Source organism: Ruditapes philippinarum, unplaced genomic scaffold, assembly GCF_026571515.1.
Source record: "Ruditapes philippinarum isolate M1 unplaced genomic scaffold, ASM2657151v2 ctg4692_1_1_1_1, whole genome shotgun sequence".
Classification (NCBI taxonomy): Eukaryota; Metazoa; Mollusca; class Bivalvia; order Venerida; family Veneridae; genus Ruditapes; species Ruditapes philippinarum.
The window spans coordinates 215349-229781 of record NW_026862804.1 but is presented as its reverse complement, the minus strand read 5'-3'; the positions used below and the strand labels follow the sequence as shown (position 1 = coordinate 229781).

The 14433-nt window shown below is 30.4% G+C and overlaps 1 protein-coding gene across 2 annotated transcripts; it reads right to left on the bottom strand.

Annotated features, from left to right (window-relative positions):
- Positions 1–199: 199 nt before the first annotated feature.
- Positions 200–13507, bottom strand: LOC132720278 (uncharacterized). 2 transcript variants are annotated; one of them, XM_060704373.1, is made up of 12 exons: positions 13212–13507; positions 12468–12812; positions 11603–11681; positions 11273–11322; positions 10853–10942; positions 10164–10220; positions 9608–9637; positions 7758–7823; positions 3853–3959; positions 3254–3308; positions 2800–2976; positions 200–2620 (listed from the first exon to the last, which is right to left on the bottom strand). In XM_060704373.1, exons 1-12 carry the CDS (start codon positions 13465–13467, stop codon positions 1911–1913), a joined length of 2022 nt encoding a protein of 673 aa, XP_060560356.1. In that variant the 5' UTR covers positions 13468–13507; the 3' UTR covers positions 200–1910. The 2 variants fall into 2 exon arrangements, with proteins under 2 accessions (XP_060560356.1, XP_060560357.1); XM_060704374.1 differs by having other exon boundaries at positions 201–2620; positions 11273–11316.
- Positions 13508–14433: the final 926 nt, after the last annotated feature.

Genomic DNA, 14433 nt, shown 5'->3' with positions numbered 1-14433 from the left:
TTTGGATTTAAATCTTTTTTTGGTACAGTAATTAAGAATGACTTTGTCTTTAAAAAAGATATAATGGTTACACTTCTGCAGCAGATTGACATAAAATGTCCTGGCTAAACCACAAGCTAGTTGATTCTGTGATTCAAATGTTCTGATCTATTAACCTATTCATATTGTTTTTATATAGAGCAGTATCAATTATTTCGAAAGTATTTATTTGCAATTAATGTAATCTATCTAGAGCAACGCCACATAGCAACAACTCAAACATTTATCTGCCCAAAGTTTGTTATTCTTAAGAGTTTTTGCTGCATCATTAATTATAATGAACAATGATGCATCATCTGTTTTCAATGCTATTTAGATCAAAATTCGATGATCCCTCATAACCATAACATCAATTTAGGCAAAATTTATACCCCAATATTCATATCAACATCAGACTTACATACAGAAACATTAAACTGATTATTTTTACTTTTAGTGTGATAAGTGAAAGTAGCTTGTCCGACAAAGGCAAGGAGTTAACGGTAGCTATAAAATCGTAAATCTTCCAATGTCAATGTGTAAACTGCTTATAGCCAAAAAGAAATGGTGCATGTTTCACGTTCATATATCGCGCTTTGCTTTCTTGCAGACATGTGTTTGCGGTTACTATAGAATTGCATTCCTTTTGTCGAGTTAAAATACTATGGGTAAAGTTGAAACATTGAATGTCAAATGCTTACCGTTGTAAAACATGAACGTGGGATTATAACTTCTTGACAGGCATATCAATTTGATATTTAACAAGGATGCCTTTAACAAGGGAAAGCCACATGATCAAACGTAGTTAACTTTACCCAAATTTGTAATTATAAAATACGCCAGACAATTGGAAGATCCAATATGGGTTTCACTGACAAATGCCTTAACAAATTTAAAAATCATACACATAAGGGTAATTATAAAACAATATTCATTCAAAGTCGTCTTGAACAAATTGAAAAACGAAAGAACCATAAACACAACAATTGAAGATCTTTTAAGATTTCGATAGGTTAAAAGTGTGACTTTATGCAACATCTATTCACAAGATGATGAACCAATCATATATCAAGTGCACACTTTTTTACCAAAAAAGTAGGCTACTGTAAAATAAAAAAATCACAGAATGGCTGTAAAAACGTAACAAAAGGAACAGTCTCTGAATGGCACTAAACGAGATCTTAATGTCATCCCATGGCTTTAACAATGTGTTAAATATCTCTGTCTCATGAAAAATTGTGTAGTTGCTCATGAAGGCTTGGGAAATTTTCTCCATTCCTGAAAAAGGGCTCGCTCTTGTTCCAGCAATTTGTGGAAAGCATTGAAAAGGCGTGTGAGAAAGCGAACACTAGCACCTGGTAGTTTGCTGGAACTCCTTTTGTTAAGGAATAGAAAAACACTATAGGTTTGTAATTTTGATATAGAGAAAAACACTTTAGGTTTGCAATTTTAATATCATGCGGAAAAATCCATGAGTTTAAAAGACACTTTTAGGTATTCACGCTTAGCATTGTTAAAATATAGCTTGGTTTATCAGTTTGTTAGCCAATGTGTGTATATGTAACACAGTCCAAAATAGTTTTAGTGATGATGTGCGTGTCTTTAATAGGTTAAAAAGCATGATAAAACTTATATTTTTATCAATTTCAAATATAAATAATTTATTTTGTAAGTGTTCTTCTTACACTAATATAAGTGCACGTTACATAGTTATTTAATATATCATTTAATGATTCATTGCATCGTCGTGTGGTTAAAATTGGTAAATGCTTTATAATTTGAGGAAAATCTTAGAAGTCGCAACACAACTGTGTGCATAGGGAGGACATCTCCTGTATTGTATTAGTTTATTGAATAAGAAATCCCTAAGTGTGACTCAGTGACGTCATGTTTTATGGATATAGTTGTTCATTTGACGATGTTGTATCGGGTGGAAAAATGTCTTGTGCCAGGGCAGGATTAACTGCAATGAGTTGTTCATACACTATATGCATTTTTACACCAAATTCAAACATAAAATCCTTTGGAAATGTGGCTTGCTTATTATGAGATAAGTTATAGAACAACTCTGGCCTCATTCCTATTACAATGCCAATAACTCTAGTAGTTTTATGTTCATTTGTTAAAATTGGGCCTCCGGATAACCCTTTTGCCATATAACAGTCAAATTTTATTATATTTCTATTATTATAATCTCCATATCCTCTATCAATAGATGTATGATCTTTACCAATCCATGTTATATCTTGAGTGAATTCTTCTTTCTTTTTCTGCAGAAAATCTTTAGCTGCTGTCACTCTTGTTTCCGTTAATGGATCTGTTAGAATTTTACATTTTTCCAAATGTTTTTTATATGGACTGTCTGGATGTCCATAACCAATAACAGAAATGTTTCTTATTTTTAGTAAATCTACATTTTTAGGCCACAGCAATAACGGTTTCGGGAGTGTCTCCAAGTTCGCAACATCATGTAACGCTAGAATTGCGATATCCACTTCTTTAACGTAGAATTCAATGATTACCCGGTACGTTTTGCAGGAAACAACACATACAGATTCCGCAAAATTCACAAATATGTTGTCACGTGCAGTTTGAATTAAATCTGTAAAAGTCAAAAAAATGTTCAGCAGTGATATTTATATTAATATCTCAAATATTTTTAAAAAAATAATTTGAATAAAACTAATTTCACATCTTATTTATAAATATTGTAAACAGCTACTGCTTTATTCATCTTCTGTTTCAATTAAAATACGATTCCGGCAAGATTTAGAAACCTACGTTTAATGTCTTTTATCACATGATACGCCGTCATCACATATTTAGAACCAACCCGAAAAACAGTTCCTTCTAGATTTCCGTCGTTAATCAAGGCGCCACACGACATTAAACTGATGTTTAGATTTGCCATTACGCTTTGAGTGAATGTATCGTCCACCTCTTTTTTAAGTTCGCCTCCTTTGAAATAAATAAATATTTTTAGTATCATTTATTTGGCGTCCGTGGCCGAATATTTAAGATCGGGGGCTTCAAACCACTTGTCCCGCACCGCTCTGGTTTTGAATTCCACCAGCTTTGGATTCTTTCATACATACCAGATTACAAAATCTTAAACTAACGTGCAACAAACAAAACACATTTTTTTCAAAGCAGGAAGATTATTAATTTAATTATGCGGAAAAGTTTTTTTTAAGCAATATAAACAATAATAACGTAACTGGTCTAGATAATTTACCTTGTATACATGTCTTTAAAGAGTTTGATGGACTTGCACAAGCTTCTAAACAATCCTTAAATGCAAAGGAAAAAAACAATTTGTATTGATTTATTGATGTTTTCAGATTACAATATATTTCGAATTATTTCATAAATCACTAAGTCTTGCGATCATGTTTTAAATGTTAAACCCTGTCTTTTTATGCATGTAATCATTAGACATACGACGTTTATAACTCAAGCTTAAACAATAGTTTTTAAACAAATTACTCTAAAAATCCTATTTCTTTTTTTTTAACTTTTATAAAGTCATAATATGTATGTTTCATACTAAACAAGTTTATATTTTTATTTTACTCCTTTACTTATGAAGTTAATGTTATTCTTGTATTCTTCAATAAAGAGTAATTGACTTCAGCAAAAAATATATAATATCTTTAATAATTAAAATAATGACATTATTAAACTTTAGTATTTCTTAGCACAAATTGTTACATGTTCTGATTTTATCAATTCTTGAAATTTCATATTAATTTTCTTAACTGATAGTTTTCTTTATATAAAAATTCTAAGTACAAAAAAGAAAAATACGACCGACAAAACAATGTTATTATCGACCTGATCAGTATTGGGTTGCCTCTGTAAAAGTGGTTTCGTTAACTCATGATCCAGTTCTGTTTCTTTTTCTCTAGTTCCATCAAACGTGTCCTTATTTCTTTCAGACTCTGAAACACAAAACCGTTTTTGACTTCTAAATTTGTTTCTGCAGAAATATGAACTTCTTCATCTTACAGACTACGAATTAAACAGAATGAACAAACTCACTGGTGTACCTGTTTAATTAATTTTAGGGGAGCTTATTTTTTGAATTTATAAATTAATTAAATGTAAAGCATTTCATAAATGTACATATCGTAATGATCGTGTTCTCCCTTTACATCTGTTTTTAATAAATTCATTCTTATTTATTGATTAATTAATTTATTTTTAGTGAAATAAAACAATTTTGTTTCTAAATTCATTTGAGTTTTCAAAAAATATTCATAAGTCTCTACTTCATTACTTATTACGTTGAGTAGAGCAAGACAAAAATTATGAGTTCATATTTTGTTTTCTTCAATCAGTTGATGTATTCGTTAAAATATTTATACTAATTCAGACCATAACAAGACGGCTACTTGGTTGCAATGGTCACTTGGGTAGGATCTGTTGCCGCTAGCTGACTTAGGATTGATCAGTTTTCATAAATATTCATAGAAGACAAGCACATGTCCTTGGCAATTTAACCTTTCTTGTGTAATGAATCTAATCTTTCAAATAAATCTAATCTTTCAAGTGTGGTGAAATGTTTGTTTTGTATACTAAAACACATTATACTATCTTTGTTTTATCGAATGATACATTTAATAGACTGGTTTATAATTAGAAGTATTGCAATGTGTATTGGATCTTGTGATTAAATGTACACTTTATATGATTAAAATATTTCCAAAAACTGTAATTGTTAACAATTTGTTTTATAGACTATTGCTTATTAAATATCACTATTACTCTGCACTACATAGATGAGCTTTGATACGTTTTGTATCTTGAATATCATTTAAATTATCAAGAAACATTATGTGTTGCTTTGAGACACTTGGTTGCCTATTCAAAAATAGATAACAAAATATATAAAACTTAAAGACAATCAAAAGCAAAAATAAAAAGCAGAATACTTCAGACGATTTTGTTGATTGCTTAAAGATAAAATATTTAGATAGCAGAAAGACGCTGTAAACAAGACATGCTATACATCCGAAATCATATCTTCGGATGTTGTTTGCCCTTTTAATGAATCTAAAAAAAGAAACACTACAGATGAAAACGAGACTTGTTCAGAAAAAATAAATATAAACAAACGCAACCACATCAATACCCAACTTTTCATAATCATAACTTAGTGACACATATTTAAAACAGTGATTTTATGGGAAGTAACATAAAAGAAGTGAATAATAATTCAAGATATGAAAAAAAGGCAAACAAGGGAGAGTGGTGTTCATTGAACGAATACCCCCCCCCCCAACAAAACCACCGACAAGGAGACCAGCAGGGCTAAACACATATCGGAGATGGCAAAAGGGGAAAGCACGGGCGGGTGTATTGTTTATTATGATTAAAACAGTTAACACCAGTAAGAGGGTAATGATATGCCTTATATCGCTCAACTGTTATTAAGGCTCTTCCAGTGAATGAAAAGCAGATAGATAAAATCTTAAACTTATAACGTTCATATCTTCTCTCTTCATCTGAATTACAGCAAATGTTAACAATATTTTTCCATTAATGGGCTGTCACCAAGTGTTTGAACACAGATGACTCATATTCAATTCTGGAAACAAAGTGATCCCTCGGAAGCATTAATCACAACAAAATTACAAGATAATTGCAGACACGGTTTGATTGAGTCTGTACATGAGGGATAATGAATAGGCGCAACATCCCTACAGCCCCCTAGCACCGGCTTGAGCGGCACTCAACTCTCAACACTTAATAGTGCTGGCAACAATGATCCCGAAGAACTAGAAAATATAACAACACTGAAGTGAAGTAAAAAAAATTACCTTTAATCATTTAAGATATATGAGTTAAGAATATTATATTCATAGTGTTCTGAGTGTGTATTTTATTTTATTTGTTTTTTTATTACCTCAGGTGACTTATATTCGAACTTGACATAGAAATCATATTTTCAACCTTTCTGGCCAATTTCCAGTATATTAAGATTGAAACAGTAGCCCCTAAATGTTAACAAGGTTTTGCCGTATTTGGCCTGTACGACCTAGTTTTAGACCAACTATGACCACCATTTATGAGCTAGAAATCACCAAAACAACCTTTCTGACGAATTTCCCCATATTTGGACCAAGACAGTAGCCACTAAGTTAACAAGAGTTCTCAATTGTTGGCTCCTGTGGCCTTGTTTTTTATCTGAGATAACCCATATTCGGACTCTTCCAAGCAATTACTTAAACAAACATCCTGAAGTTGGTGGCAAATGAGGCAAAAATGTGACCACTAAAGTATTAAATTAATGATCTTAATGTGGACCACAGACGGTGGACGACCATTGAGGTAAAAACATAAGATATACAGAAAAATGACTAAAAGAGGTTAATTTACCTTTATCTCTTTTTTCCTCCTTATCAGGACTTAAATATATTAAAACCTAAAACTACACATTTTTTAATTATAAGATTAGAAAGTAGAAATACTGATACTTTCTTATTAGCATTTTGTGTCTTTTAATGTTTTTTATATGTTTAAAGTGTTTGCTTACACGTCAATGCTTTTCATTTCGAATGATGGAATCACAACTACTGATTTATTCAGCCAAATGAAAACACGATTTCGGTAAAAGGTATAAATATGCACTGTGTTGTAAAAATATCAGTATCATACCTGTTTGTATCTGAAAGATGAGATCAAAATAATGTGTCTGTCTGATGAGATATTTAAGGGAAATCAGTGTTAATCTAACTAAAATACATTTTAATATGTCATTACGTAATGTTTCAAAACTTGCAGACCTGCTTTGATTGAAACTGTTCATGTCTTCTTTCCAGATGTGACGGTAAAGATATGAAAGCAATTTGATCGTGCCGTTATTGATTTACACCATTAAAGCAGAATATTTCGATATTTAATGTGGGGCGGGGGTAAGTAAACACCTACTTGCTTATCTAAAACTTTTAAAATAGGAATTGATTGATTTATGGATCATCGTAAATCATTATCTTAATAATTGCTTTCATTATTTAATACTCTATTTCTCGAGAAAAATATGTCTTATATTCCAGATAACAGGTATATGTATAATGTTTATTTAAAGGTAGGAGATGAATTGCATCATTGTTATATTAGTTAATGCTTTTTGATAGAATACTTACAGCAGACGAAATATCAGTTGTACATGTAAGTATACCACACACAGTTTTAAATTACCTAATATTTTTATGGCTGTATACATTCAATTAAATTAAATGGAAACCACTGAGATTTTTTGACATGCCGGAACTAAAAATATTTTTAGATTTATGTTCCATTTGTTGTAGATCCAGACCAACAAATTGTGTACAAACTTTCAGATCATTCGCTCACTTATTTTTCCAAAAATAATTATTCTAAATAAATGTGAAAGTTATCAAAATTTGAATAGTGTAAGAATTAGAATAGCATAAATAAGCTCTTAGTATATGTTTTAATATATTTAATATACTTGGGTTTTAAGTGTAGATATATGTAAAGTTACAAATTCAAATCCTATGTTTCAAGGATTGGACCTCATTGGGTTCTTTTAATGCTATGAAAGAAATGAAAATTTCAGAAACAAATTTTAAAATAACATTACAGTTCATTCAGTAGTTTTGATTAAAGTAACAATAGCAAATGACTGCAATTCATTAGGATAATTTTATTTCAAGGAAAGGAATGAAGTTAGTCAAAATCGATATATATTTATAGATTAATTTTGATCATACCATTATTGTTATTCTGTGATTCCGTCTCAGGTAAATCTTGACGGGAACGACTTAGCATTTCGAGAGCTGAAAGTAAATAAATCATTAAATGAAAAACAAATCTGAAAACAAAGTGATCCATTGGAAGCATTATTCTCACCAAAACTACATGACAATTGCAGACTCGGTTTCATTGAGTCTGTACATGAGGGATAATGAATAAGTGGAACATCCCTCTCGCCCCTTAGCACCGGCTTGAGCAGTGCTCAATTCTCAACACTTAATAGTGCTGGCATCAATGATTCCGAAGGACCAGTAAAATATAAAACGTATTAAATTTCTTAAATTCAAATTTCAACATTTAAGTATAGAAATAATAGATATGGCCTTAAATTATAACTATTTAGTGGACAAGGCGACTATACACTTCATAACGTTTCTTAAGTTATATTAAGATAGATAGTTTATTCAACAAAAGGTTACAACCCATGAGTTTATACAGTACAATACTCTTATACAATCTGCAAAACAATAAGCCAATTGTGGCTGTTCAAACATGAAAATAAAATTAAAAATGAAACATATTACAATTTTTTACATACATATATGCAAAACATATAGAAAACAGAGGAAATAACATTGTCATTTGTGACATGGTAAGGAGAACAGTTAGGTTTGAAATAACAACTGATTTTTCAATTTGAAAGCTTTAAATACAAAAGTTGCTTATTGTTTACGTGAATATTCATTTTCTGTTTTCATAAGTTAAATACACTTCATAACATTAGGATATTTCCAAAAATGTTTGGCAATGTATTTTATTCTTAAAAATGTATATACACTACACTTCAATAAAAATTAAACTCGTCTTCAAAAAGTTTGCATACATAACATTTTCTTTTATTTCTTGGTATTTTATTTGGTTTGTGCCATCGGTCTGTTTTAATTGCTAATCAATTCGAAATTTAACCACATGTATCTTTATTCTTTAAAACCAAACTAATCTGTAAGAAGACGCTCGTGTTGAGTTTTCAACTGGACTACTAAGGTCTTGTAAAAAAGTATCTTTAAGTCTCTGCTTAAACAAATTAATACATATTTTTTCATTACCTACACCCTATATAACCCAGCATGGTAGAAACCCAAAAGGTATAATAAACATTTTAAAAATTTTGTCCAACACTTTTGTTTTGTTTGTTTGTGTGTTATTTAGCATCATAGTATAAATTTTCTGCCTAATTCACTATAAATAAAATAAAGGAGTTCTGAGTCTGCGGTCTTACACCTAAAAATGATTTACAAAAATGAACATGAATGTTTTCAAGCTTCTTTACTTCCGCAAAGCCCCAAATTTCACATCCGTTATTTAAAATTAGAACGAACCGTTTATCAAAAAGTTCTAAAACATGTGTCATTTGAAGATCTGTGAATAATATGTCATTGACAAAAACTGAAATTTATTAATTTCGTTAAGTACAAGGGTCAATTTCAAATTGTTATTTGTCTTTCACTGGGGCGTCCCTGGCCAAGTGTTTAAAGTCGGTTTTGTTTCAAACCAATTGCATCTTACCGTTGTAGGTTCAAGACACACAAGTGTCGCCATATTCTATTTTTGAGAAAGCTGCCCAGCTAACTTATGGATTGCCGGCGTTCTCTATTCAAGTGCCTAAAAAAGTACGAAGGGGCACCTGAGGTCTTCCTCAACCACTTAAGCTGGGAAGGTGCCATATGACCTTCACAATGTTGGTGCGACGTACGAAATAAAATTTTTGACTGAAAATTCAAATCTATGTATGTAATTGAAGAAGTTCGGTTAACTTTTTAAAAGAAATATTATTTCGTGACAATATTCAAATTAATCAATATCCTACCGTTAGATGGATTTCTTCCATGTCTTTTACCTATAATTGAATAACATACTTAGATTATTTAATAATACCAATTCCATTTATAACTTAAAGACAAAAATACAATATAGATAAAATTGTGTGTTGTTCGTTCTTTCGTTCGTTTCATATCAAGCAGTTTAATCAATGCTTTAGTCATTATCGTTTGAATACAAATACAATGAAATAATGTGGTATAATAGGGAAAATTGGTATAATAATGCATTCAAGAAAGATATTAACATAAATGCGAAAATTTATTGAGTATACCTATGTTCACTTTTTATAAACAGAATATTGTTATTTAGGGCTGAAAAAAAGTATTTTGTTGCAAAGTGTTTCAAACTAAATATGTGATTAGTTTGCTTAAATTAGTATACAAAATTACACTGTTGCCACGTGTATCCTTACTTTGGCACCTTAATGGGTATTTGCTCTAACAAACATGATTTTTTTGTATTTCAGATAAAACCTAGACTTAGAAAAACAACTTAAAAATACCGTTTTTAAAGATTCATTATTGACACGAAATGACACTTACGGTAGCGGATTACTGCATATAAGATTCCAATGAATACGAACGCACAAATAAAAAACACTGAAATGGACAAATATGGACAAATTTACTTTATATTATTTTATGAGTCAAATTTGAATCATGGTACTTTTTGCTCAGAATAAAATAAATAATGATAACTTATGTTTTGCTTTTCTAAACATATTTGTTGATATAAATCGTTTCACAAAAATGAGAGAAAAAATGTCAACGTATAGCAGAACCATGGAAGGTCCATTCCTTCAAACTGATTTTTTATTTTAGAAACAAAAGAGGCAATATTGTATATTTGAAATCTCATCTGATGTGCTAAAGAATGTGCGACACCTGTTTTGCTAGACTAAATGTTAATTTACATTTGTATACAGTTGACATTTTTTGAAAAGCTAAACCGAACATTTGCAATGTCGTATAAGGTAACAAAGGTTACAGTTTTCACATTTGTTTTCAGGGTGGGGGTTAAAAGGTAATAATATTTCAAAGGAAAATCTCTTTTGATAATAGTCGTTTTACAAGAGTTGATTCGGTTGGTATATCCTAGAAAGTTATACTTCTGTACATAAAATTGCATTTGTTTGGTCATGTTGATATGATATATATTTTAATCTTATTGATTGTGTGTACATTTGTAGATAGCTCAGAGGAAGCCATTACAACAACAACAATTTACTTACCGATAGCTATAAGTAATATATGCTTCCAGTCTGTTTGAATTGGTTCTTTGTTTTCCTCTGAAGCGATTTCCGTTGACTTGTTTCTAACATCTGTACAAAAAGAAAACTAAAAACCTAGTGTTCATCTATCCACCTGGTCGCACGTCAGCCTTCTAACCTACTTACTTTCGCATCAGTGTTGTCTGTCTGTGTTATCTACATTTATCTTGTCTGTCAGTCTGTCTGTCTATCTCACCCGTAGCCAATATTCTGTACAGAAGTGCGTCAGTGCGTGCAAGAAATTAAAGCAATGTACGAAACAATCAATGTTATAAATTGTGTGCAAGCATGGAATTTTATCAAAACTGATACAGTTAAGAAAAAGATAAAATGTCAAAATTCTAAATTGTTAGTTTTATCAAACGCATTTCGGCAACAAACCTTTGATGCTGTCTCCGGGTGACTCACTGATTCCTATATTTGAGCTGGAACTAAAACAATCAATGTGTAAGTAAGCATACATGTCTCATAAATATATCATTTTATTGCGCTTTGTATTCGAATTTTATAATTAGATATGTTTAAACAAATCATTATGTACTGTATACAATGTTTCTGAAATGGGTCGATTGTGTATATTTTTTTCTTTAAAAAATGTTAATAAAATATTTCAAGAAATTAAAGAAAAAATATATGATGTCTATATTTGGTGATATAAAATCTCATGTTTTCTACAATACTTTATATATCTTTGTCAAACTTCTTACTGACCTACAATTTCGCTTGCAGATAAAATGGTCATGGTCATCTCTACATTCTCCTGACGCACATGCAGCTACACAGGTCCCATCTTATAGAAATATAAAGTTTGAAATTAAATGTCAGTCACAAAATGTAATTACGATAGCAGACAATTTATTTTGTATCACTTTTGTACATACATTAACAAAATATAACAAAGTCATAGAAGAAATAAGAGTGCAAAACCATTCTTAATAGTTATGAGAGAATAAGAACATGATCATAGATAAATAAACCGATTTAAAAGAAATTTAGAAGATTTTAAAGGCAGAAATATGTGGCGGCAATACAACCTATATTACTAGCTTCAAAAACGCATATCAAGTAATATTCAAATTTTAACTATGATACATGTGTACAAAGTAAAATTATTTATTATATATTAACTTGGCCCTCATATATAATTTTTCAAAGCAGGTTTTGACAGAATACTTTACAATAGTTACATTTGTGAGCAAATATATGCATTTCTAATTATCAATATACATTAGACCTCTGTCATTCGTTTCGCATAAGTCGATACTAAGCACCTTTCTTTTTGCGAATAAAATTATATGTCGTTTATCAACTAACAAATTTTCATTTTGTAACCAATGAATATTAGACATTCTATAAACATACATATACATAAAAAGTAAGTAATCATTATTTTATTCCAGTGTTAATTATTTTTTTGGATAAACTACCTAAATAACCAACGTGTGTATAATTTGGCACTTGATGCGTAAGGAGGTAAGTTTAGAAGGAGATAATGTTTTTTTGCCCTGATTTAAAATCAGACAAGGTACTACAAAAACCATAAAATATGCTTAATATAATTAAACAATTGACTCACTAGGCAACGGATTCTTGTTTTCGACACAGCCTGGGTTGATCTCCTTTTTGTTTCGACAGAAGTAGATTTCGTGTGCACTGTCTTGGTCGTAATTGAGAAAGGTTTTATTTGAGAGATTATAAAATCCTTTTTTATAATTGCAGTAAACATATGTAGGTGATTTATTATCTCCAGTGGAATAGACGATATACCAGTCCTCGAGGTTATTTAAGTCTAAATGTACTTTTCTGCAAGCATCGAAACAATTTGATTTATTAGGCTGAAATCTACGTTCTGGGCAAATTTCCTCCTGTACTTTGACAATATTCTTGTTCTCCTTGTCGATCCAGGCTTTTCTCCACACACCTTAAATGTACCAATACAGATCGAATCTTATTTTTAGTATTTTAGTGAAGAAATGTAAAGGTATATAATATATATATTAATCAGTTCAATGAAAACAAACGCTTTTAATGCTATAATGTAGCATAGTACAACAAAGCTTTTCTTTATAATACTTTAGAATAACATTAATGTAAGCAATACTAGAAAGCTTCAAAAGTCAGAAACATAGACTAATAATTATTAAATATTTTTAGATTGTTTCATTTCTAACAACAGTTCTTTTTTAACCACTGAGTCAATTACAAAAAAGTTTTGTCCAAAATACTCTCATAGATTTACCCCTTATCTGTAACACAAATGTACTTGAATAACTAAGAATTTGTAACTTTTTAATATGCAAACAATAATAAGAATGTTTACCCTTTTCACATGACAGGTCTACAGGTACGCATATGTGCGCCATTCCACCTTCAAGCGTGTTAATACATCTCGCTTTATATTCAGGTTCACACAATGACTGGAATCCACAATGTTTTATTGTTTCAGATAGTAGAAATCCACTCTGTTGACATGATTGGGATCTATTGAAATTAGCATGACTACAAACGTTTGTGACTAGAAGATCATAAGTGAACACCTGATGGTCCTGTATAGATCTCCGGGTATTCAATGACATTCTGGCTCCCAGAAGCGTTCCGAAAAGAACAGGAAGTATTCGTATCTAAAAGAAAAAAATCTTTAAAACATGGCAATTCTGGTATCTCTTACAAATGTATTTTTCACTTGAATACGTTTAACGTATACCGTACCGTAAGATAGTTTATCTGATCCGTTGTTATGCCAAAATCATCAGTCTGTCATATCTTATAATGTACGTATGTAGCAAGTTGTTTCTGTCACAGTGATAAATATTAATAACCAATGCTTGTTATCAATGACTTGCAAACATATTGATATAAACAAGCATTAGGTAAAAGCTTTTATTATATACTTATAAATGAAATATTGAGAAATATTGATGAAATAAAATGCGGATTTTCATTTTCCTATTTTCACTTTAAAATTTATTTTTCACTACATATTTTCCGTATTTTCACTGGTGTCTTGCCGGACTACTTTCTTTTAAATTCTGCCATTACACAAAATTTAAGGGAAAGTCTTTCAAATTTTAAAGCAAAAAAGAGAAAAATATATATAATAAAAAGAAAATTCTAGTTTTTTCTATAAATACATGATTTATTTTCATCTTGTGGCATGAAAATTACCATATTTCACTCGTGGCTACCGCCATTCATGAAATATTTATTTTCATACCACTCGATGAAAATAAATCATGTATTTATAGAAAAAACTTGAATATCCTCTATGTATTATTTTAGTTCATTTATGTTATGTCATGAAATGAAAGTACAGGACATAATTTAATGTTAAAGACCAAAGCATACACACACTGAAGCATTTATGTTATGTCATGAAATGAAAGTACAGGACTTAATTTAATGTTAAAGACCAAAGCATACACACACTGAAATATATATATATATATATATTTACCAAACAATTGTATACTTTTTTCATTTTTGAATACCAGATCAGCAAACGCTACCCCTACTTGGTCTCTGATGTCACCTTGCTGACGTGC

Excerpts from the sequence above, each read along its gene's own strand:
- LOC132720278 (XM_060704373.1), bottom strand. The coding sequence starts at position 13,467 with ATGTCATTGAATACCCGGAGATCTATACAGGACCATCAGGTGTTCACT. Across the intron at positions 10,943-11,272 it reads ACCCGGAGACAGCATCAAAG|ATGTTAGAAACAAGTCAACG; the intron begins GTTTGTTGCCGA and ends CTTTTTGTACAG. Across the intron at positions 9,638-10,163 it reads ATATGCAGTAATCCGCTACC|GTAAAAGACATGGAAGAAAT; the intron begins GTAAGTGTCATT and ends ATTCAATTATAG.